The 26543-nt window shown below is 29.1% G+C and overlaps 2 protein-coding genes and 1 long non-coding RNA gene across 5 annotated transcripts; 2 read left to right on the top strand and 1 right to left on the bottom strand.

Moving 5' to 3' along the window:
* The first annotated feature begins 798 nt into the window (after positions 1-798).
* LOC146873027 (uncharacterized) lies at positions 799-6644 on the top strand. Its single transcript, XM_085657182.1, has 10 exons — positions 799-2329; positions 3629-3703; positions 3858-3962; positions 4124-4192; positions 4349-4414; positions 4522-4644; positions 4753-4818; positions 4979-5047; positions 5514-5720; positions 6054-6644. The coding sequence occupies exons 1-10, from the start codon at positions 1112-1114 to the stop codon at positions 6327-6329; spliced, it is 2274 nt and encodes a 757-aa protein (XP_085513308.1). The 5' UTR covers positions 799-1111; the 3' UTR covers positions 6330-6644.
* Positions 6645-8856: 2212 nt separating this feature from the next.
* Positions 8857-12753, bottom strand: LOC146873026 (uncharacterized). 2 transcript variants are annotated; one of them, XR_014982222.1, is made up of 3 exons: positions 12677-12753; positions 10505-10673; positions 8857-9099 (listed from the first exon to the last, which is right to left on the bottom strand). It is a non-coding gene; the product is annotated as an uncharacterized LOC146873026 (long non-coding RNA). The 2 variants fall into 2 exon arrangements; XR_014982221.1 differs by lacking the exon at positions 12677-12753 and adding an exon at positions 11540-11664.
* Positions 12754-17921: 5168 nt separating this feature from the next.
* On the top strand, positions 17922-25074 carry LOC118448420 (uncharacterized). Of its 2 annotated transcripts, none has more exons than XM_085657183.1 (7): positions 17922-18097; positions 18857-19013; positions 20234-20356; positions 20448-20736; positions 20899-21128; positions 23938-24090; positions 24828-25074. In XM_085657183.1, the coding sequence occupies exons 2-7, from the start codon at positions 18906-18908 to the stop codon at positions 24924-24926; spliced, it is 1002 nt and encodes a 333-aa protein (XP_085513309.1). In that variant the 5' UTR covers positions 17922-18097; positions 18857-18905; the 3' UTR covers positions 24927-25074. The 2 variants fall into 2 exon arrangements, with proteins under 2 accessions (XP_085513309.1, XP_035737539.1); XM_035881646.2 differs by having other exon boundaries at positions 17927-18140; positions 24828-25071.
* The last annotated feature ends 1469 nt before the right edge of the window (positions 25075-26543 follow it).

Here is a 26543-nt window from a genome sequence, read left to right as displayed (position 1 = left end):
GTGGGAGATTAACGTATCTAACATCCTTATTCTGTTTCTAATGTAAAATCACATACCGATCACAAAGAACGTTCATGATTAATCAAGATCTCTTTGTTTTATTTCATTATAAAGAAATTTCAAGATCAATATCATTGCCATATCTGTTGAAAAGTAGTTATCTCATTAAATAGAATAATTATACCTCTTTAAAAATTCTTTTTAATAATTACTATGAAAGAAATCAATTCAAATTCTATTTCACCAATCAGTCCTAAACGTTAAAGAATTAAATAGAAAATTAATGAAAATGAGTAATGAAAATGAGTTTCTTCTTTAGTTTTATTCTCTATCAATTATATACCCGCGGTATAGTTTCTTAATTGTATTCTTTTTTGCTCTTTATTTTTCTTTCTTTCTTTTTCTTTTCTTTTCTTTTTTTTTTTTCTTTTTATAATATCACCGATTGGAAAGTCGTAAAATAAAATAAAACGATAAACGGTAAACGAATTTCTTAACGAAAGAAATAGATTTAGCAATGTATTTCATCATAATCCTTTAACGATACTTGGAAGTTTGAACCCTTACGAAATGGCATTTGTCATCAATCAGGTTTATCCTATATTCGTTGCTTATATTAGAATCTATAGCTGGTAATCGCATAATTATCTTTCTATCTATCCTGACACGAGACGTAACGTCGGAAGTGAGCGCAATCGGGCCGATCGGCTTCACGTGAACTATGATTAGGAATGCCAATGGACTCAGGCAAGGTGGACGCAAAGTGCATGGAAAAAAGTAGACGTTTCTACAACCAGGGAAGAGTTTGCAAACCCTTTATTATCGTCCGTTTATAAAGGGGACATGAGTCGTGCATCCGCTCAGTTCCATGACCGCTGGAACAACGAGCTTTAGACTAAACTAAGTAACAAATTCTATTTCTTCTTTTCTGTTATAAATATATATATATATATACCATCATCATCATCATCATCATCGTCATCGTCAAATTCGTGAATAATGCGATCGATTACGGGATCGTGTAGTATGCTGTTCATAGACATTGACCTAAAGTTAAATACGTAATAATCGGTGATCGAGAGAATATTATTTCTCAACTTTGAAAAGAAAAATGTTCCGTTCATTCGTGATTAAATCATTATTGTTGATCATATTGATTGGGATGGACTTGACAATGTCATTGCCAATAGGTCAATCGATAAGAAATTTAGAGGAAAAAAATAGACGAAGAGAAGAGGGAGGCTTTGCCGAATCTCCAAGAGTCTTAGAGATTCAATTACCCGTTAAGATAGCTACAAAGGAAGATCTGATAGCTTGGGCAAAATATGTTATGGGTTTAATGGCCTCGAAGATTAATATAACTTTATCAGCGGTAAAGGAAGAATTGTCGAAGGCGAACGATCAAAATCATTTGAGGAAATCTATAAAACAACAAACCTCAAGTCAAACATCATCGAGATTTACCGATATTAAATCGAAGGAACCATTGCAACCTCCTCCACGATTAAACATCGTCAAACAGAATAATAATCTCTTTTTACCGCAATATCCGAACTTTGGTACGAGGAATACTTACGATTTGAACGATGACGAGGTTATACGTAACACAAATGATGTTATCGTACCACCAGCACCAACTTATCTTCCCGTACCATTAACCAATCCTGGAATAGATCCACGATACAAACAGGAAGAACAATCTATCGGTAATTTATTCTTCGATAATTTCGAAGGAAATTTAACGTCTAATAATTTCGATCTCAATACTTTTCACAATGATTTAAACGTTAAAAAGTTTCTTAATAATCCCGTTGAATTATTGTCACCTATAAGATTTAATAATTTTACGACGTTACAAAGAAACTTGACCAATCCTATTCTACCATTAATAAGCGTACCCTTCGAGGCAGTAATAACAATAACGAGAGAAAAATCAAACGAATCTATTATACCACCTAACAAAACGAAAAATCTCTTAGTTATACCAAAGAGAGATCCACCAGATGAATTTCCTCCTTATTTCGAAAGGAATTATACTTTGATCGATCAGGACGGTCAGATAAACGTGATATTCGATGATTTCGTTACGAGGGATAACGATAATGGCACGAAGAAAAATATTAGACAAGAGATCGAAAAAGAGAAGAAGGACAATAAAAAGGATGATAAAAGACGAAAGCCTACGATGCTCGGTGAACTACTGCAACTTCTTCAAATTTTAAGAAGAAATTCGCAGAACGATACTAACGAGGAAATAACCACACCGATTTCGAAGATCATTAAAGGTATGAAGCCACAGAAGATACAAATTGCTCCGGCTTATAACGAGGTAATTCTTTTATCTCTCTCTCTCTCTCTCTCTCTCTTTCTCTCTTTTTCTTTTCATGTTTAATAAAAACATTGTCTCTCTTGAATATACGAAGATAAAATAAAAATAAATCATTTGAATAATCTTTAATACGTTGACGTTCAAGCTGTAATTTATATTTGAATGGGAGGGGAAGAAGCTTTACGTAAAAAAAAAAAAAAAAAAAAGAAAAAAAAAAAGAAATCAAACATCGTTACGTTTAAAATATTTATACAAAAAATAAAAAATAAAAAATATATAAAAAGACATATAAATCACTTTGCTTTATTGATTATAAATTATGTAATTGTTTAAATTAAATTGTTTAAACACATTATTTTATGACAATTAAATGATTTTCTTTACTATTTTGTAAAAATGTTATATAAAATTGTATTACGATGAGCGTCAGCTTGTTAAAAATGCATCGTCGCAAAGAAAAAAATATTTTAAAAAGAAAGATCGTGAGCTTTGTAGTATCTTTGAAACAAGAAAGACAAAAAAAAAAAAGGTAAAAAATTAAATAGAAAAATAAACAAAAAATGAAATGTGAACGATAACTTTCACAAGATAAATAAATGTGAAAGGAAAACGTTTACGTTGTATTAGTAACGTTTCCATGTTAAAAAAGATCTATCCTTTAATTATGTATGCGTCTTCTTCGTTAAAATTTCTCGGGGTGTCAATGATCGATTACTCAAACAAGGATCAGCAGGAGTGTCTTTTATGGGAACAGCGGTAATTGCGTAATGCCACGTCATGGGTATGAACGCGTGTGCGTATAAAAGGAATAAGGAAAAAACAAAAAGCGAAAAACGGAAAAGCAAAAAAAAATGAAACGGAAAGAAAAAAAAAAGGAAAAAAAAAATGTGATTGGTGTGATATTTATCGACAATTAGCCTAGAAAGGAAGTACAATTTTTATTACTTTTTTATTATTTTTATTAATACTATTTATTACATTTATATAAAAATTATAAATAAAAGTTATATATATATATACAAAAATGTTATATATATATATATATATATATATAAAAATGTAAATATAAATACAATATGTGTGTGTATGTGTGTACATATAAATATATATATATATATATATATATATATATGTATATATATACGTATTAAAAGTTAATTATATTCCACATATAATTATATATGCAATCATAATTATATCAAACAGTTTAGATTTATCAAATTTTCTGTATTTTATTGTCTATTCGTTCGACTTGTTATAATTTCGTTTGAGCTACGTTAATTTTTTCGTATATTTTAGTCCACGTTAACAACATTAACAACGACGGAAGAACTTAATGAAACTAATTCTAATTCGCCAGAACTCGAACAACAGGTACGATCAATTGTTTCGAGCTTTTTTTTCTAAAAAAAAAAAAAAGATAAATAAAATAAAATAAAATAAAAAAAGAACAAACAAATAAAATAAAAGGAAAGAATGGAAAAAGAAAAAAAAGCTCGATCACGCCGAGATAATTTATATTTTTTAGATAGACGACGATGATTATGATGATGACGACACTATGGGCGGATCGTTACAATCCTTGGTTGATTTATTGCCATTGGCTGTGCCGATTTTGGAAGATCTCAGTGACGTAAGATAGTTTCTAAAATATTTTAAATCACTTTCAAAAATTAAATCTTTCCTTTTCTCTCTTTTTCTTCTTTTTTTATTTTTTGTTTTATTTAATTAATGAATTAATTTCTTTTTTTTTTCTATCCTTACCATTTTCATTAAAGGTTATCGTGATTTTAGCCAAACTCAGAGACAGATCTGGCTGAAGTTTTACAAGGTGTAATACCTCTGGTACAAGGACTATCTGAAGTGAGTTAATTTCGTCGACATAATATAGCTCACGTAATGATATTAAAAAAAGAAAAAAATTATAAGAAATATGAGAATTTTATTTCTATATCTTTCATGTTAATATTTTTTTTCATTTGTTCTATTTTCTTTTCTTTTCTTTCTTCATTACTTTAGGGTGACGGAGAAGATGCTATCGATATTCCTGGGGCCTTAGTACCGATCCTGTTAAATCTCAGCGGAGTAAGTCGTTCGTATCAAAAATAAATATAACTATCGTTATATTTATGATATTATGAAAAAACGAGAGAGAGAGAGAGAGAGAGAGAGAGTGAGAGAGTTAATTTCAGGGTAAGGATGGACGAGGAAGTGACGTAGCGGCTATAGCTGGACCAGTTATACAATTGATAGCACCATTGATAGGACCATTGATTGGCCCTTTGATCGGTCCATTGAGTCGTTCGAGTAATCCAGTAAGATATCGAGATCGATCACGTTATCCCTTTTGATCATTGTACGTTTATAAAATTTAATGTTTTGTTTTTTCTTTTTTTTTTTCTTTTTTTTTATTACGTTTCTAGCCTTACGGACAAGGTGGATCGTCTTTATCAGCATTGATAAAGTCCGTGGCAGGTCCATTGAGTACGGTAATATCGATTCATATTAAATCCAATACTCATTTGTGAACGAACAAAATTATATACATACATACATACATACATAAATACTTATATTAATTAATATGAATATTTTTCTCTCTTTCTTTACTTTTTTTTTCTTTTCGATTATCACTTGATAATTTTACAGCCAACCGGACCAGGAAAAATGTCACCCCTCTCGAATTTAATAGCCGGGGTCATTGCTAGTCTAAGCAAAGTACGCACCATTAACTTTTTAATAAATTGAAAAACTGTTACTAATTATAAAAATTCTCGCAATTCACGCTGAGGATCAATTAACCCATGACGTTTTTTACGCATATCGCCTATTCCTAGATAAAAGACCGACGGATCTGCTTTTTTCATTTTCATTTTCTTTTTCTTTCTTCTCTTTTATCTTTTTTTCTTTTTTCTTTTTCTTTTTAATACTATTCTAATACTCGTCGTTGTATCTAACAACGCATCGAATCGTATTAACGTTGACGCTTCATTCTTCATATCACGTCATAATTTAACAGTTTATAAACTGTGTTATTCTTATTTAGTTTTTAACGCTTGTTTACATTCGTTTACGCTTAAAGAAGAGGCTTTGCTCATAGAAAAGGTGAAAATATTAAACAGCGTTAACGTAGAATACAAACGTGGCGAAACACATTTGTTTATATTCGTTCATATACTTCCAGGAAATTTCAGTTCCTGGAAAAGGTGGTTATGGCGGCGGAGGACTCGATTTATCAACATTGATTAGTACAGTTGTGTCAGGCTTGCTAGCAGGTACCAGTGCTGGACTCAGTGGATCATCGAAAAGCGATGGCCATAAGGATTCAGCATATTCACCGACCAGCTATGGTGATTATGGTGGATATGGTGGATATGGTGGTTACGGTCCTGTAAGAAATATTTTAACTATTTTATATCAATTCATTTATTATAAATAAAAATCGTAAAAACAAATAAACAAACGAACAAACAAGTAATAATTAATTTGATTATATATTTGACAATGATTCGATCATTTATCATTATAATTCCATTTAATAACATTTTATCAAAAATTTAATAACGTTATATGATATATAATGTTGATATATAATGATTATATATAATGTTGATTGAATTAATAACGATTTTAATTTTTCTTTCTTTCCATTTTCTTTTTTACTTTTGTTTCAAATCTTTACGCCGTTCGTTGGGATGAGCGACATTTGTTAATTGATTTATAGGCACCAGCTCATATGACGAATCCCGTCAATCTCCTTGGAAATTCCATCAAAGGAATAATCAATGGTGCATTGCAATTGGTCGGATCCCTTTTGAAAGCATTGACAGGAATTTTAGGTGCCTCGTCGCAAGAACCAGCACCTTCTTATGGACCACCTACAAGTTATGGACAACCTACTACAAGGGCTCCTTCTTACGCTTACAACTCTTATGCTAATTCTCCAATTGGGCAAACACCACCGCCAAGGCAAACGAGTATCAAGAAACGTATTATTTAATATTCAATTCATTTATTTTTCTTTTCTATTCGACGATCATAAAAATCTCTTAACATCAGTTGGATTCACATGTCGTTTTATATTTCATAATTAATGAAAGTCTCAAACAAATAGATCATTTCAAATAGAATCGAATTTATTATTATTATTATTATTATTATTATTATTATTATTATTATTATTATTATTAAGAGAGAAAAACATTAGAAATATACAAAAGTGTCGCCGACACTAGATTGCCATTTTTTTTTTGTTCGTTATCTTTTCCACGTGTCGCACTCATGTATTTACAATATTTCTTCATCCATTGTAACATAATCCTAACAGGAATAAAACAATTCGTCTTAACTCGATGTAATTCATTTCAAAATAGATATTCTCATATAAACAGATCAACTTATTCAACTGTTATTAACAATATAAAAAAAAAAAAAAAAACAAAAAAAAACTAATCAATTTACGTGATATAAAATTTATTATATATTTAATCATAGTGAAATTTCGTGTTCACGTATCAAATCGTATTATCAAATATATAATATACGATTCATTGTCATCGATATATAAAATTTATACGATACATATCTGAATCTATCATATATATATATATATATATATATATATATATATATATATATGATTATCGTATTAATTTATAATACAAGGACGAACGTTATATTTTATCAAAGGTATACTTTCACTTTGTCCCAGTTTATTAAACACATCATTCTGTGATGTGTTTAGGTTTCGTTAAGTTTCAATTTATTTTTTTCTTTTGTCCTCTCATTTTCTATCTCTCTTTTTCTTTTTTTTTTTTTTAATTTCTTTTTTTGATATCTATTAGAAAAAATCGACTATAAAGGAGAAGTTTTCTTGATATAAATATATAAATAAGTACACGCATGCATCGAATCGAGATCCGTCTATTAAAAGGGGCGGATTTACTCGCGTGCGATATGTCTCTCGATCATATAGGCACATATATATATATATATATATATATATATATATCCATACGTGTACTTAGATACATAGTTACTAACGTGCAACGAAGAAAATGTTTTCCGGAATAAGGAAACCCGGAAATAATCAAAGGAGGGAAGAAAAAGAAAGAAAGAAAGAAAGAAAGAAAAAAGAAGGAAAAAATAAAAAGCAAAGAAGCAATAAATCGTTTCGTCCTGTGTTCGCCCAGAATAATTTTCATTCACGTAACGCCGAATAAAAGATCTTTAGAACATGTTTGTCTTCTATGTAACGTGTTACGAGAACTACTATATCTATGTGTATTTGTTATGTATCAACGTTATATATCGTTATGCGTGTTAGAGAAATCATAAAGAGAAATTGATAGTCTAGTTGTCGGAATTGCGAGCTCGGAAGGAGAAGGATATTACTCGTATAACTAGACTCGAGAAAGAAGTCTCATTTATTTACCAGGAAAAAAGAAGGTAATTCATGTTTGACAATGTTATTATACTTGATGACGATAATTATAAAAGAAATATTTTTTTATTTTTAACGTTATCATATTTTTAATATTATAATTTATCGTGCATATTTAATATTATAATTTTATAATTTTACGATCGATAATGATCGATGAATAACCAGGAAATAAGTATATTTAATCGACGTACAATTAGAGAAAGCGATCAAGACATTGCAAAAAAAAAAAATATATATATATATATGTATGTATTTATGTGTGTGTGTGTGTGTGTATATTTATAAAAATATATAAAAATTTTATTCTTTGTCACATAATTATAAAATGTATCCACATCAATTATCATACTGCAAATAATTTCCAAATAATTCATCATATTTACTCGTATTAATATTTTCGTTTAATAGATTAATTATATATATATATATATATATATATATATATATATATATATAGAAAAATTATTATTATTATTAATTTAAGTATCTTCTCGTAGTCCTTAACAAAACGACGAAATATATTCGATCGATTAACGTATAAACTAGTAAAAAAGAATCATTCATAATCAATCTATAAATATATCAGTTTTTTTAGAAACGAAAAAATTATCTATGCGAATCAATAATAATATATGTACTTCGTAGACATTACGTTCAATCATAGACAACAAGAGTGAAAGCACGTTTCACCGTTTGACCTATGAATGTATCCGACTATCGTCCGGAAGATCATTTTCTTCCGTACGTTTACGATGCCTGCCACCTACGTTCAATGTTCTTACTTGTATACTAACCATGCTAATGTAATCGTACGCTTGGCGAACCGTGAAAGTCTCATTGTTGTGTATCACCGACAAAATAGAAAAAAAAAAAAAAAATAAAATAAAGGAGACATAAAGTAGGAAATCATACAAGTATTTAATTGATCGTAAAAAAAAAAATCTTTTAAGAAACTATTAAACGTATAACTAAAAAAAAAATAATTGATTTTATAATTCCATAGTAAATTCCATTAACTTGGATGATTTTATTTATTTATTTTATATATATATATATATATAGATAAAATTAATTGCTAATAAATAAATACGAAGGGCGTCTTATACAATAATAGATATTTTATTAATTTATGCTATTTGAATAGTACCAGTTAGTGGCATGTGATAAAATCATGATCTCGAAGGCCATTCACTTTCCACATCGAAAGAAAGTTCCATTTTTGTTGAACGAAGGTCGTTGGCTGACCCTCGCCATTTACGATTTAGATACAACTCTCTTACTTTTCCACATTACTTGATGACAGTATATCAAATTCATTTCATTCCTAGAACAAGATTAATTCTAAAAATATGTATTTTTCTTTTCTTTTTATGTTTCTCTTGTCGTTATAAATATTACGTGTACATTTTTTACGTAAAAATAATAAGGATACCATCTAATGTACGTTCGAACTTTTCCGATCGCATTAAGTCAATATGATGAATATAATAGTAGTCTTATTTATTGTATTACTAATATATTTCCCGTAATGCATGATAGTATATATAATAAAATATAAGTTATATAAAATAATAAGATTAAATAAAATATAAATTATATAAAATAATATGGCATATATATATATATATATATATATATATATATATGTATATATACATATATACATATACATATAATAAAACATAAGTTAAATTGTGATTTATAAAAAAATTACAAATACATAAAGATATTTTTAATTATATATCATTAATATTTATTAGTCTAATCACTTTGCATTAGAATTTTAATTTATGATAACATTTAACGTTTAGTAAATTAATATCAAGTTAATCTCCGAATTAGAATGAAATTTGGAATTCTTAATTTCGAATGAAGTATATATTAAATTTTTATTTCTCTCTCTTTTTTTATTTATTACTTTTTTATTATTATTATTATTATTATTATTATTATTATTATATTACCGCAAATAATTTCCTAATCAAAAATAAAATTGTATTTACATTCGAGAAAAATAAAATAATATCTCAAGGCAAAATTGCTAATATGCAAATTAAGGCTTTTATGTTAATAACTTTAAAAAAAAAAAATAATTTGCCAGATTATCTCATCGTGTCATAATATATCGATTTATTTAAAATCATGACATTTCTATTTTTTTTTCGATACTCAATATATATTTTCGATAATATATATATATATATATATATATATATATATATATATATATATATATATAGATAGATAGATAGATAGATAGATAGATACGATAAATTAATTTGAACTATTTAGTTAATTTTAAAAATTAGTTAATCTTGAAGATTGAAGACAATTCTCGACGATGACTATGTGTCAAAAACTAATAGCTCTTTTATCATTAATATTTCTTCATAAAGGATCATAAAGGATGCCGTTGTCACCGACAAAAAAAAGTACTACTTTTTTTTCTTATATATATATATATATATATATGTATAAAATATACATAGATTGATGATAGTAACAAGTCAAGAGAAACCTCATCTTAAGTGGAACAAGATTGAAAGCCTTGAAGATCAGTTGATGAGGAGTCAAGCTGTATAGGCAATTATTAGCAAATAAGAAATTATATAAGACTTGAAAATGTATATTGCAAAAAGTCATATGGCCGTAAAGTATTGTAGGGGTTAAATTTACAGAATCTTGGAATTTCAGTGAATAATATTTATAAGTAGGTCGAATATGCTTACCTCTCGGCAACTTTGTACAAGGATTTTCTTTATAATAATATCGCAAGTAGACCACTAAGATCATGACCTCTATCCTTGAGGTCTCTTTGCCACGAGAAGATGTATGTATCATTTTCAAAAGGATCGTTATGTACATATGGTTGATCGCCGTGTTCTAGAATGTTCTCTTCTATAAATATAAGTTCGTTCTCAGCAAAAACTTGTCTTTGATTTTAAATATGTAAACATACCTATTGATTATTATATACTATAGATTATTATAAACAAAAAAAAAAGAAGAAAAAAGAAAAAAGAAAAAGAAAGAAAAAACAACAAAAAAATAATGTCGATGATGAAGAGAAAAAACGTTCATTATCGATCGTTTTAGACATTAGAGAATAAGATTTTCTTTCGTAATTATTTAACCTGAGTTCAATGATTTTTCAAATATCGATAGCATAGCTTGTGTAAAAAAAAATTCCATAATTCGTACGTTATACCGCCATAATATAAAAACACGAAAGAAGTCAACCGGTTATCCGTTTAAGCTTCGACCGTTTCAATGAAAAATATAAAAAAGAAAAAAAAAAGAGAAAGAAAAACACGAAGTAAATTGAATTGGAATGTAAAAAAACTTTACGATTGTCGTGATAAATTTTAATAGGAATTTGTAATATTCGTCTAGAAGGACGAATAAGAGGAATTCATTATGATATCTGGCCAATAAGAGCTCGAACTTGAATTAATTGAAAATAACGAGATATCTTGTCTAACCTCAATTGAAATCGTTGAAGTTGTAATGTTAAAATAGAAAAAAGTTTTGTTATTTTTCTTTTTTTCTTTTTTTTTTTTTTTGTTCTTTTTCTCTTTTTAACATGACAATAAATCAATCAAAACGAACGATCAAGTATACGTGCATAATTCAAAATATATTGGAGAACGATCAATTGAAAGTTCCAGTTTGAAATATTCATGTGATATTTAATTATTTGCTTTTTATTTTTTTCTTTTTTTTCGTTGAAATAATTAATTATTTGCATTCAATCGCATACGTACGCTTAAACTGACGTTAGAAACAACTCTTTGACGTCCTTTGATCCTCTTAGAATTTTTTTTATCTTTTCCATATTGTAAAATCTTTGAGACGAATTATACGAAGATCGAAAGAAAAACAATAGGCTTTAATTAAACAAACGATGAGGTAAGACGATCCTAAGATCAATGATTTAAAACAAATTTATGATTTAATAACATTAGTAAGAAGATACAACATCAAAATGATTCTTAACTTCGTAATAAATAAAATGGGACTCCACTTTTACCTCTTTCATTTTCTATGCATTCTCGTAGTCAGATATTACGTAAGATATTCGCAATTCGTCTGATCTTTTGCTCCATGACCTCTAGATAGTCAGTCCGCTTTCTAACTGCATTTCATTATAAGCCCCACAGTCTCATAAGCGTCGTTTTATTAACTCACAAAAAAACGCACACATCGATATATCTTATCGAGATCGTACGTTTTCTCATTCGGCACTTATTAACATTCCTTCGTTTTATTACTAAGATTTAAAGAACGAGTGATAATCATATGCGGAAGGATTAATCAAAACAAATTAAAAAGAAGAAGAAGAAGAAGAAGAAGAAGAAGAAAATTATTCTTTTACTTAGGAATTTAATGCTAGTTTTATATACATGTACGTATACATATATGTGATATTATTCATGAAACTTTACGAACTTGTGACGAAAGATCGAGCTAGCGATGACGTATAATTAACGTTTAAATAAAGTATACGTGTAAAATAAACGTTTCGACAAAGTAAGATTTCTTGATATAATCCAAGAAACGTAAATACTAATTATAATGGAGCATCTTATGGAGAAAAGCTTCGTAAGAGATTATTATAGTGTAATAATATCCTACAGCATGCATGATAATCGATTAAATTTTATATTAGGAATGTGTAAATGAAAAAAAAAAAAAAAAGAAAGAAAAAAAGAAAAAAAGAAACGAAAAGATACTGAATTAACTTTCATAGTAAGTAAAACGAAAAAAAAAACTTGATCGACGTTAAAAACCTCTCTCTCTCTCTCTCCCTCTCTCTCTCTCTGTCTATCTCCTTCTCAGTCATTAAATCGCATAATAAAAAAAAAATTGTAGAAATAAAGTATTAGGAACAAGCTACTTACTAAAATAACAAAATCCAAAGTGAAATAATGATACCCAGTTTCGTTTGACCGATCGAACTTTGTACAGATAATTTAGCTCTCGAAAGTGTTAACGAACGATTATGGGTTTCTGTTCTTATATACTTACGTATGTATCTATTTTTATTCTTATAACTATTCACGTACATTAAAGAGAAAAAAAAAAGAAAAAGAAAAAAAGAAAAAAAAAAAAATACATAGTGGACTTTGTGATGATAAACTTTTACCACATAGCGCATTGATCGATACAATATAACACATGTAAGTGTAATATACTTACGTACACGCATAATGATCTATTACGATTGCCATAACTAGGTTCCTCTTTTATATCTTATTTGTCCTGTTATCTTAAGAAGTAAAAAGACTTTAATGGCGCGATGACGACGTTACGAATAGGAAGTTTCACAGTGCGGAGAAAGTTAAGGACGACATATTTATTCGGGTTATACGGTCGATCGAAGAACAGAGAACTCAGACTCAGCAGCAGGTTTATTCTAAGAGAAGATCTTACGTAAAAGATATATCTCAGTGAAGATCTCGAGAAATTGAAAATGAAATCGTCGAATCGGAGTCACATTCTTTTAAATAAAAGAAAAAAAGAAAAAAAGAAGAAGAAGAAAGAAGAAAAAAAAAACAAAGAAAAAGAAAGAAAGAAGGAAAATGCAAACTTTAGAGGCGTTTGAGTTAGACATCCGTGAAAGTGACCACGCACATTCGAACGTGAGTGCTATCGGCAATATATACGCAGCAATATATTAGTCACGCCGATAATTCATCTCTTTCTCAGAAGAGTAAAATTTCTTTTTTCTTTTTTTTTTAGATTTTTTTTTTTTCTTTTTTTTTTTTTAGTTTCATAGAAAACTTAAGGAAGAATTTAAATAAAACTTTCGAACTTTTTAATGCAAAAGCAAGTATAACAGTAAGAGTCGTTGAAGCCGTTAATCAATAGATGAAACAATTAATATCATTTATGATATTATGTATGTATATATATATATATACATACTATTACCATATAGGCTATGTATACCTACATATATATATACTATTAAGTCTTCAAAGAATTTATCACGAAATTCAATATTTACCATTCGTACAATCCAAGCTTAATTATAAATATCATTGATATAACGATCGTAAATTGGAAATAATATTTATGATTAGATCATTCGTAATGAAAAAAAAAAAAAAAAAAAAAAAAAAGAAAAGACAGAGAGTACACAGTCGATAAACGTTTAATAAGTGAGATCCCCTTTAGTGTTGCCCGATTAAACGTTGTTTAATTCAATGTAATTATTGGGAATTAACTTAATTCTTTATTTTTTTTTCATCTACAAGATTATAGGAATATATATATCGTGAGATATATGTATTGACATAAGCATGTGTTCTATAATTACTATACAAAATTCGTGGATCGTGCGAGACATCGTTGTCGTTTTGTCGGTCGACCAATTTCCCCATGACGACTTTCCTTCTCGTGAGTCTACTCGTCCGGCTTTATTCCGTCGACGGCGAAGCTACGTGTATTAAGTGTCGAACTATCGGCTCCGTAACCAGCGCGCTAACTTTAACTCAGCCTCGTCGTTGATTCGTTCGATCTATCAAATGATCTATCGATCGATCGATAAATAAATAATCAATTGATCACGAGATCGACTCGATAATTTCGTGAATTTATATATTCATAATATATTCACTTAGATTGACTAACCGGTTTTCTATCGGACACTGAGTAAAGTATATTAGAATTTGAAAGTGTGTACATGGCGCGTAGCGACGAGTGCAGTGTCACGATTTTTTTCATTTTAATCTTTCTTGAGTAAGAGAGACAGAGACCGAAAATAAAGAAGGAGAATAAGGAGGTGTGTTCTACGATTTTGTTGGTTGAGAAACACTGTCAGAGTGAGACCGAGCTTTACGAATAAGCTTTACGAGAGGAAGAGATGGATCATCGTTGTTACTCTCGTAGAAAGTTTCATTTATGAAAGTCTCTTGACGTTATTAACAATCGCTAATACGTATTATTTAGACGTTTCGATTGGTCCACTACGGTGTCGCGATACTTTCCTTGAGGATCACTGTGACGATAAAGGAAAAAAAAAAATAAATAAATAAATAAATAAAAACATCTATCTCTATCTTTAAGAAATAATAATATTTGTGATGTACGATCTAGACGATCGTAACTATCGAAAGGTTTGTATAAAAATGTCGCATTAAGGAAGCCGCAATCGATCATCGACATTCGTTCGAGGTGCGCGTATCAAAAAATTTCTCTCGTCAATTAAATACTAGTTGAAACTTTCTACGTTGAGTGTCGAAAACAATGTAGAATATTCTTCGACATTTAAATCGACGTTAAATGAATGAGTAACGAGTCACGTGAATTGCGGAAATCGAACGTGATTCCACGTACGTGAATCGTTTTCTTTAATTATCAATATCGGAAGTGGGTAATTTTTTTTTGTTTGTTTTTTTTTTTTTTTTTTTTTTTTATCAAGAAGGCCTCACTAGGTAGATAAATAAGTAAGTAAATAAGTAAGTAAACAAGTTCTTTTTTAATGTCATAAAAAGCAAAAAGCTATCGGTTCCGGGTTAACGAACCGTGTTCCCCAGTCAAGTTTCAGAGATCCATTGAAGTTTTTTGAATTAGTCGATTTTTTGGAATGTCGTGTTGATCGATATCGTTGATATCATCTTGTGATATCATCTTACGTGTCACATTACGTAAAACACTCTAGAGAATCCTGTTCTCATTTTTTTTTACTCTTACTTAAGGCGTTTGGAAGATCACGAGAGAATGAGAGAAATAAGTTGGACTCTCTCTTTCGTTGGAAAGTTATACACGAGCGTTCTTGAACGTTTGAAATGCCGCTAGTATTTTAAAATCGTGACGCTACGTGGCACCACTCTACGAGTTTAAAAGATTGTCTGACCACATCGTTAGCCTTTACTACTTTCTACGTAAATCCCTATATTTCGTCATACGTCAGACTCGTATTCAGCAAACATTAGATATTACTTGTCCCTTGTAACACATTAAAAATGGTTATATTACTTTGGTTATAACAACGCGACGATTTGATTCAAGGTTCAATTAACTAAATTAACAGGATATAAAAGAAGTTAATATATTTCTCATATCAGTTCATTAAGTCAATCTGAATAATAAAAATCATTTTGAAAATAATAAATTCTCCTTGTACGTTTGTTTTTCAACGAGTCATGTAAATTTCATGAGAACCAATATAGACTCGTTTTTTTTCTTTTTTTTTTTTTTTTTCGTTATTTCGTAAATTTAATATTCCAAACCTAATTATAATGTTTTATAATAAGCATAAATTTATTTCATTTATTTATTAACTATTCAATAAAAAGATATTGACCATGAGATGTCAAGCTAATTCTTCATTAAAATACGTGGGTTGTTCGCTACTATTTAAAACAATTTTGGCTGGATAAGAATTTACGTAACGTTAGACCTGAGAAAAAAAACGAAAAAAATAAAAAGGAAAAATAAAGAGAATAAAATATATATATATATATATATAGAGAGAGAGAGAGAGAGAGAGAAAGAGAGAGAGAAAATATCGAACAAGTTCATTGACTTGCGACGCATTTGAATGAACTGTCTGACAAGACGTATTCATTCGTTTGCTTATGTAATCACGAATTCCATGAAAAAGATGGACAGTAAAATAATGCGTACACGTAGAATCAGTATATATGCAGGTGAAATTATTTGATTGGTTAGCATGAACGACAGAACAAATATATAATGCGCCAATGACGAAGTTGCGCCGAATGCATTCTAAAAATTGATTCGAGTCCTTGATCCTTTCTATCGACGTTTTCGTGCAACGAATTGAAAAGCGTGTTCGAAAATTTACTATAGATTGTATTCAGAGCGAAGAGTATTAAACGAGATAAATAATGAAATATTTCAATAATTATAATAACAAATTATTTTTATTATAATAAAACGATCAAGATGAAAGTTTTATCTCGGTTCGTGGATTCCTATCGATCGATATCGATCGTTATTCGATCCTGAAATTAATTATTAGAAAATTTTTCTATCGATAATTTTCTAACGTGAAATGGTAAATAGTAAATCAAGATTACGGTCAAGGTGAAAGGACGGTAACACGAATTGAATTTTTACGATCAATGTCGATTTAACGTTCTTAATTAGTAAGGTGTTTCGTGCCGATGAACAATCACAATTAGCGTTGTTGGAAAAAGTTATTATGATTGGAAACGATTACTTTAACGAAGTATTACGTAAAAATTTTATAAACTAACTCGATGGCTTTACTTTCTATCGAATATTCTTTAATAAAAAAAATATTATGTGTTTTCTTTTTTCTATCATTAAATAAAAAAGCGATATGATATATAAAAAAATATATATACATATACATATATATATATATATATATATATATATATATATATATATATACAGAATATAATAGAATAAAAATAGAGAGAGAGAGAGAGAGAGCAATAGAAAAATGGCTACATGGATGAGACATTTTTTTGAATATATAAAATAACATAAATGGAGAATCTAATTAATAAGAGAAATTAAATTCATTAAAACTAACAGTCACATAATTCGCATTTTATTCGAATAACATGAGATAATAAATACATATACGTGATTTACTCATGAAAATAGAAATCAAATTTGAAGAATAAAAACAAAAAAGATCGTTTGAAGGTGATCAACATTATCCACATAATTATATTACAGAGGATTATGTTTTGATCAATAATATATTATTCAAATTTAATAGAGTAATAGATTCATCTCATTAATAATTCATAAAATCGATCTCGTTATTTCGTCCATTATCGATTTCTTTATTATTTCATCCTAATCACGAATGATATCGAAAAAGGGATTACGATGGGATCAATTATTTCATTGAATTGCAAATGTATTTTATATAAATTCGTTATTTATAGGACTACTTAAAATACGTTTTAACCGGAATATTTTTAATAGCATGATATATTATATTATTTAGTAGTGTTGATGATATTGGTGCTGGTGGTAGTGGTAGTAGTTGTAGTGGTGGTGGTAGTGGTGGTGGTGGTGATGGTGGTGGTGGTGGTGGTAAGGGAGGAAAGGAGAAAAGTGGGGTGGAATAGAACAGAAAAGGGTGGGGTAATAAGGCAAAGAGGTAAAATATACAAGAGATCCATGTGGTTTGCACGAAGCAAATCGAAAGTCTCCCACCACTAGTCGTTTATAGTGTGGCTCACAATTCTCGAAGCTTGATTCTCGATTCTTGAAGGGGCACACATGCTCGGCTTCGTTCCCTCGACTTTGTAAGACATCGGAACCTCCTTCACTGTGGTCCTCAAACGAGCCTCGTACTCCGTCAGGTACACATCTCTTCGCTCACCTGCATTCAACTTACTGTCTCCTGTAAGTTCAACGTCTTCATCGACTATTATAAAATTTCGTTGTTTATTTCTTCTTTTGTTTGTTTGTTTGTTCGTTTGTTTGTTTATTTCTTTGTTCGTTTATTCGTTCGTTCATTCTTCATTTTCGTTATCAACGTATACACGTGTATATACACCTAGGTGTAACAATTTACATAATTACGTGTTATATGCACGTATGTATGTATATATATATATATATATATATATATCTACATACATTTTTATTACAACGAAATGTAATTTACCGTCGTGAATTTTATTCGGGCTTTTTTTGTAACTGTTTATCAATTAATATTCTTTCCAAAAGATTTCTTTTTCCGTTCGTTAGTGATCGACGTTTTACATCTTATGTATATATACATATATATATATATATATATAATTTTGAGTGACATTTAAAAGCAACGATTTAACAGTTCCATATATATCGGATTAAAATAATTAGTGTTTTATCATGACAGAAGAGGCACATTTATCAATGTTAGAACGGGATTTAACACATAATCGAGATGTAATCGATTGTACTTTCCTTCCACCTTTCACTTAACTTTTATATCGTCTTTCGATCAACAGCCCCTTCATGTTCTTCTTCTTCTTCTTCTTCTTCTTCTTCTTCTTCTTCCTCCTCTTCTTTCTTCTCTTCTTCTTAATGACATTATAATATAAATCGATGTTATTTCTTTTTCAAACACGCAGGTTTAATTTATAACAAAAAGAAAAAGGGGAAAATAAGGTGGGTGAGAAAATGAAGTTCATGTGGACGTTGTGCGGTTTGTTGCTGATCGCCAGTATCGTTGCTTCCAATCCAATAGTAAAAAGAGATGCCGAAAATGATCTGAGCCCTTTGAATGAAGTAAGTTGACATAACGAAAAAAAAAAAAAAAAAAAAAAGAAAAAAAAAAAAAAAAAAACGAAAAGAAAATATTCGTAGATCGTGATTAACCTATGAATTTAAATGGAAAGTCATTCTAATCGAATGACCTTGACTACTTTTAGAAAGCCTACGAAATCGTCCTCCATCGTCTTAGTTTGATACTTATGTATGTACACATGTACGTTTCAATAATGCATCGAGACATTACGTGCGAATAGTACAACGTCCGTTACTATACATCGCGATTTTCCATTGCGCCATTTCGCTCGCTTATGAATAACAACCTCGATTTGCGGTAGCTTATTGCTTAATGAGAGAAAACGATGTTTATTATAGAAGCGTAGAGAAGAAATATCTCTATGACAATATGATCGTTGAACGGTGTAATCAAATAAATGTATTTCGTCGTAATGGACGTTTAATTTTTAATTTTACGAAATTGTATAATAACATCGTAAACGGTGTCGATAACGGGTATTATGAACTTTTGTCTCTTTCTTTTTTCTTGTGTTTTATTTCTTTTTTTTTTTTTTTTCTTTGAATAAAATAAAATTAAATCATCAAGTGGAATTAAATTCTTTAAATAAATAACATTTCCAACTCGGACGTTGTACTTTAGATCATTTATATATCTTTAAATTAGAATATAGTGACGTTTAGAAAACGGACAACTAGATTTGATTTGATGAGTGGTAGGATTGAAGGAAGAAGGGGTGAAGGAGAGAAAAAATATACAAGGTGGAGAGGGAATAAGAGAAAGAGGTAGAAAGATAAAGAGAGAGAGAAAGAGAGAGAGAGAGAGAGAGAGTTTCGGTCCGGAGGAACAAGTCGAGAGTGAAAGTAAACGGTTAAGTTTATGAGACGACAGAGATACATAGATTCACACTTTTAACATATTTTTCGCGCGCGCGCCCTCTTGTCATGTGTCATAGATCATCGATAAATTATTATTGGCACGTTACACGATCGTTCTCTATTCCGAACTTATTTTTCTTTTTCTTTTTTTTCTTCTCTCTTTTACTCTTTCCAATTAAAAATATTGATATTAATTAATGAGACTTATTAACCCGTTATCCATTCCCATTGATTTCTCCGTTATTACATAAAACTTTTAAGAAATTAAGAATTATTTATAGAAATCGTGAAAGTTGTGCAACTATCTTGTATAATTCATCGAAATATTTGTGATTTGCAAATAGGTGTATGTATTCGAGGCTGACGAGGATCAAAGTGTTGACGATGAGAGAGCTGACAGAGATAAGAGAAAAATTGGTGTCGTCAAATTGGGAGTGTCGAATGGTATTATCAACTTTGTCTTTGGTGTAAGTAATTTATCGTTGTCCTCGATTAAAATTAATTACATGAGAAATAAAAGGAATAATAAAACGATAAATATGAATGTGATATTTTTAGAAATTAGATGCCTTCCTGGACGCTAAGACAAAAGCATTAACGATATTGGACGAATCTAATAAAGCTAAAAACGCAATTTTTGGCATAGACAATACTCAATCAGCAACCAGTCAATTTATCGGCAGTCTTGTCTCTCAAAAGATTCATGCTGGTACGGCCAGTATCAATCCGGTGATAAACAGTGCCTCGACATTTTTTAATACTGCGAAGAATGGATTGGCCAGTGCGTTCGTTTCAAAATTGGCGCCATTGAGTTCTATTGTCGGTGGTCTTAGTGGTGGAGGAACAGGTATGAAACATACAGAGAGAGAGAAAGAGAGAGAGAGAGAAATTTCTTGCCGTCTTTATCGTCATATTTTTTTTTATATATATTTAACTTCATTTATATTTATATATATATATATATATATATATATATTCATTATTATTAATTTTTAATGGATATATTTAGCTACAGGTGGTGTCAGCGTTGGAGGAGGAGTCAGCGTAGATAATGGAAGTTCTGGTGCAGGAGCATCCCAATTATTGGGTAACTTACTCTCCTCAAAAGTAGGAATTATATCAAACCTGAGCTCCGGTAGTAGCGGTGGAACTTCCGATACTTCGAGCGGAAGCGGAACCAATGCTAACTCTGGTACCTCTGCTGGAATTAATCTTGGAGCGTTCGCGAATCTAGGAGGGGTAGGATTATATTAATCGATTATAATAATCTTTTTTTTTTCTTCTTCTTCTTCTTCTTTTTCTTTTTTTTTTTCTTTCTTTGCGTGTGTGTTTTTGTTTATGTGAAGGGTAATACAGATACAAGTAGATCTCACTTTTACGAATTATAAAATTTATCTTTTGTCCCGGACAATTATATAATTTTATTATTATAACTGTAAAGACAATTTGTTTTTTTTTTTTTTAACGAAGGATAAATTTGTTGGATATTACGTTATTTAGAAAGAAAAAAAGAAACAAACAAAAATTCGTCAAGTGGGAACTACGTGTACTTTATTATTTTTTTCTATCTGCAAAACGGTCCTCTTCTTTTTCTTCTTCTTCTTCTTATTCTTCTACTTCTACTTTTACTTCTTTTTCTCTTATAATTATATAACAAAACAGATTTGCTCTTTTTCTTATATATAATTTCTAGTCATTTTCGAAAAAGATATCTATTTTTGTTTCTATTCTTTTCGTATCACTCTCACGTCTATCTTTCGATCTATGGTCAAGAACTAAACGTTCAATTTGAAATTTGAAAATAATTATAACAGCTTTATTGCCTTTGCATAATTATTTATAGAATTGTATTATTTATATATTAATCGATAACAAGGTTCGCTTCGATTAACTAATCCATTTGAAAATCATTGGAAAAAAAGTCAAACAAAAAAGGCAACGTCTAGCTTAGCCTGGCTTTCTTGATGATTGCATAATAGTTAAATTGCACTCAATCGCATTCATTGCAATAAAATGCAGTAATAAACTTCATCATTAAATAATAAATAGGGTCAAAGATTTATCTAAGTATCATTAGCATTGTCATTCATTCTAATGCTCTTTTAAGTTTTAATTTTCTCATTTTCTTATATTCTTTCCTTTTGTCTTTACTTTTTTCTTTTTTTTAATTCATTCTAACATCTTTCTTTTTTTTTTTTCTTTTTTTAACGATTTCTCATTAATCAATTTCAATCGCATTTTTAAAAACGAAAGCTTTCTTTAAACGAACTCATATCAATAATACTTGACAATGTCTTAACAAAATCTAATGTGGCTTGAGAAAAAGACATAAACAAAAAAGATGAAAACAAATAAAAACACTTTTAACGAGTACTGAAAGTAGCTATTGTGCATAACAGTATGATTACCAGCCACCAAATACGGCGTAATAAAAGGCTTAAAACGGGGGAATTTGGAAACTGGACTTTTGGACTGTTGACCATCGAAAGGCTACATTTGACCGAAGATCATCATTCTTCCAAAATAGCGATGGACATGCCATAATATAAAAGAGAATACGAGAGCAAAAAGAAAGAAATAGAAAAAAAAAAAAAAAGAAAAAAAAATCGAATACAATAAAAGAAATTGAAGATAGAAAGATAAGATCGAAGAGGGACCGACAATATTGACAAAGTGATCAAGATTTCAATGATAAATGGACATTTTTTGTTTTCACTTTTCTTTTTTTAGCTCGGCCGATAAAACGCACAAGGACTAGGCACACCCTTCCCCTTCCCCCTCTTTTTCTTCTACGAGTGTAAAACCCAGTTTGCGACGCTACCTTTTTCTTCTTGAGATTAAGCATCAAGCAAGTTGTTGAGAAAAAAAAAATAAAACAAACGAACGAACAAACAAACAAACAAACAAACAAACCAAACAAACATACAAACAAACAAAAGCAACTCTTGCTGTTCCCGCGTTGTTATTGTAATCTCGTTAACGCTTATCATTTAATCAAGTTTAAATACTTTTGAAGCAATCTCCGTGATATATATATATATATATATATCGAAGAGATTTCGAATCTCTTTATATGAATTTATTGTCTGTAAATAATTTCACCTTCAATAGTATTATTACTTTTCTATTATATTTTTTCTTTCTTTCTTTTTCCTTTTTTTTTTCTCTTTTACTTTTCCTTTTTCTCTTTTTTTTTTCTTATCTTCGTTATAAGGTACGATTCAATTCCCTATAGGATCCACCGATATCGTGTGTTAATAGTGATGTAAATAGTGCATCTTTTTTACGTATAATGCCACGTATAATAACAATAACGACGACGACGACGACAACAACGACGACGACGATGTTGATAATGACGACGATAATGATGATGATAATGATGATGGTAATAGATAATAATGATTATACGAAATAAACTTATTATCATTTATTTGTCTACCACTTGTGATTAGACATAGTCTTCATTTTTAGTGAAGTATGAATATACAGGATCCTTTCCTCATTTCCTGTCATAGTTTATATATTATTTATTATAAAAGAGACGATATATTTTTTCGTTTCTTTTTTTTCTTCTCTTTCTTCTCTCTTTCTTTTTTTTTTTTTTTTTTTTTTTTTAATTAAAATACAAATCAATTCTAACCATTAAATAATATATCGAAAAGAATGTAATCGTGGTATATATATATATATATATACATAGAACTTGATATTATTTATACGAAGTCATCACTAGTGAATAGTGAATAAAGAAATTCCCTATAATTCTCTAGGAAAATCTTATTATAGGAACAAATTGTCATAGATTAATCGTACAAACCACATACACATATACACACACGCACGCGCATATATATATATATATATATATATATATATATATATGACATATAGGCACGTATACATACGTTCGAAAATTTATAAATAAGGCAAAAAAAATATGATTCAAAGATATGATTAAAGTAGTGAAAGTATTCGCGGTTGATACGAGGAAGCTGGTAAGGCTTGAATGATAAAAGTATTACATAGAAACGCGTTGTTTGTTTAGAAGACTGAGAGCAGTTCTACAACGACAACAACGGAGGAAAATATTCCGATGTTCGATAGACAAAAGGTATCATTGGATATACCGCCACGTATCTTTGGTTCTGGCTTCACTTTGATCACGAACATAAGTAGAATTCTCAACAACATTATTCTTGTAAGTATATTATATCGTAATTTTATCGATCGTTTAATAAACCTATACTATGTTTTAATTAATTAAAGAAGAAAAATATAATCTCTTGAAATTTAATGAATGATAAATTACAAAGCACTATTCGCTCGATCGAAAAAAAAAAAAAGTACAATGATGCAGAAGTATCGAGAAAAAATATAGACAATATAGGCAATAATTGTGACAGTATCGTAAAAAAAAAAAAAAAGAAAAAAAAAAAAAAAAAAAAAAAGAAACTCGTTACATATCATTTCTAGAAATAATTCTAGAGACTATGATTAGAATTTTTAATGTTTTTATGCGGCACACAAGAAATTAGTTCCTCAGTTAGTTCTTCTCTTTTTTTATTTTTGTAATATGCAAATATCGGTGAACGTAATAACGTCAATTGGTTGTCTTAGTGATAGTAACAGTAAGAAAACCAGTTATCCTAGATCAAAGTTCTTTAGGATAAAATCAAAGGTTTCAATATATGAACTTATTTACTGTACGAAGAATTTAAAAAGGAGAATGTTGTGATTTATAGTATCTTTTTTATCTTTTATATATGTATATATATATATATATATATATATATATATATATATATACACATATCTTGCTTAATAGAAAATAATAATTAGAATGACTTTAGTTTCATGTTTCATAATTTTTTTCTTTTTTTTTTCTTTTATAGAAAGAAAATACTTTTTTTGAACTTATTATCTCTTACGTTTCAGAATTCAGCCCGTCGAACACAGACGCTCCTAGAAATCTTCAAACCCTTTTTTCGAGGTGTCTTCGCTATAAAAGGTTTACCATCGGATAATCCACAATAATGAAATTATTCATTAAACACATTGACATATCGTAGAATCCTGAAAAAAAAAGATTCAAGATTCATAATCGATTTTCCATCTCTAAGTGATTTAGTCGATTTGATTACTACAATTCTTTTTATCGATCCTAATATTATCTATCATATCGATTCAATTTTCTTTTTTTTAATTTTATTACATCATACTGATAGGAATATATTTGCAATGGAATTTTTACTATCGTAAAAATCGTTTTTAGAAAGAGAAAAGGTGAAAAAAAAATGAACAGGAATAATATTATAATAATATTATAATATATATATATATATATATATATATATATATATATATATGTATATATATATATATATGTGTGTGGTGCAAACAGTAAAACAGTAAGCTTCCTAGAAAGATGCCATAAAGAGTTGAACGAATGAGGATACAATATTTTTTTATTGTTATTGTTGTTATAATAAACGATTTTATAATAGAGAAGTCACTAACGATCGTTGAAATCTTTTATTACTGAATACATACATATACATATACATATACATATACGTAAATAGATGAGAAATCCGTGAATAAAAGATAATGGCTTCTCTCAAATAAAATTGATTTATAATAATGTAGGAAGTACCAAAAAGTATAGTACGAGTTATAGTATTGTTTAATTTTTTTTGTTTATATATATATATATATACTTTAGAAATAGAATCGAATAAGGTCATCATTTTTCGACCAATAGTTTTTTAAGGATTTAACGCTTAACTATCATAAACGATACTATGTATGAATATAAATGATATGTAGGACTGTTACGTAAGATCATAGGTTAATCATTTAAAAGGTGAGTTATATATTACTTTCCTTTTCGCATGATCACGTAACGCGGTGAACACGCATACGAAAATTTCTTGCATGTCCAGATTCGATCTGACAATAATACCTTTCGGATATTAAAATCGTATCGAGACATCTAATAAAGACAACTTGAATTGTCGGTTCTTACTATAATAAAATAGTACGTACGTTATTTTCATTTGTATTTTGAGCAAAGATAAGATGAAAAAAAAAAGATGATATTTTATTTTGTAAATAAAATAAAATCCAATCGCAAACCTCGCAATTATTTTCATTTTTCGTTTCACTTTCCTCGTTATATGAATATGTTTGTTATATCCGGTGAAAGCTTCTCTCTCTCTCTCTCTTTCTCTCTCTCTTTTGCTTTCGATTATTTTAAGAGAGAAAAAGAAAGAAAGAAGAAAGATTCGGAGAAAATCCGAACATTATCGCGGAAAGTATTAAGAATGCGTATATAAAACTTCCGGCTACCGGAAAGGACTCCGTAGAATTTATGAGACAGTCATCTCAGTTATTTCGAGATAATCGATAATTTCATGCTTGCGGGGAATTCACGTAACGGGTGATGAAAGAATTGAGAAGAAACGCGAATAACGTTTTATTAAAAAAACTGCGTGTGTGCTAAATGAAGTAATAAAATTTTGTAGAAATTGATCGACCTAACCGATCGACAATTTCCAGTTTATATATATATATATATATATATATATATATATATATATATACACTTGAAAATACGCAATAAATTAAGTAGGACATTAACAACCAGTTTTT

The sequence above is a fragment of the Vespa mandarinia genome, chromosome 5 (genome assembly GCF_050613455.1).
Source record: "Vespa mandarinia isolate Hongniang chromosome 5, ASM5061345v1, whole genome shotgun sequence".
Classification (NCBI taxonomy): Eukaryota; Metazoa; Arthropoda; class Insecta; order Hymenoptera; family Vespidae; genus Vespa; species Vespa mandarinia.
The sequence above is the reverse complement of the archived record's forward strand: the minus strand, read 5'-3'. Positions and strand labels throughout refer to the sequence as shown.

What these genes read in the sequence shown, in the direction of transcription:
- LOC146873027 (XM_085657182.1), top strand. Translation starts at nt 1,112, where the DNA reads ATGTTCCGTTCATTCGTGATTAAATCATTATTGTTGATCATATTGATT. An exon ending in CGCCAGAACTCGAACAACAG is followed by an intron (nt 3,704 to 3,857) that starts GTACGATCAATT and finishes TATATTTTTTAG; the next exon opens with ATAGACGACGATGATTATGA. An exon ending in GATATGGTGGTTACGGTCCT is followed by an intron (nt 5,721 to 6,053) that starts GTAAGAAATATT and finishes ATTGATTTATAG; the next exon opens with GCACCAGCTCATATGACGAA.
- LOC118448420 (XM_085657183.1), top strand. Translation starts at nt 18,906, where the DNA reads ATGAAGTTCATGTGGACGTTGTGCGGTTTGTTGCTGATCGCCAGTATC. An exon ending in ATCTGAGCCCTTTGAATGAA is followed by an intron (nt 19,014 to 20,233) that starts GTAAGTTGACAT and finishes ATTTGCAAATAG; the next exon opens with GTGTATGTATTCGAGGCTGA. An exon ending in TTATCAACTTTGTCTTTGGT is followed by an intron (nt 20,357 to 20,447) that starts GTAAGTAATTTA and finishes TGATATTTTTAG; the next exon opens with AAATTAGATGCCTTCCTGGA.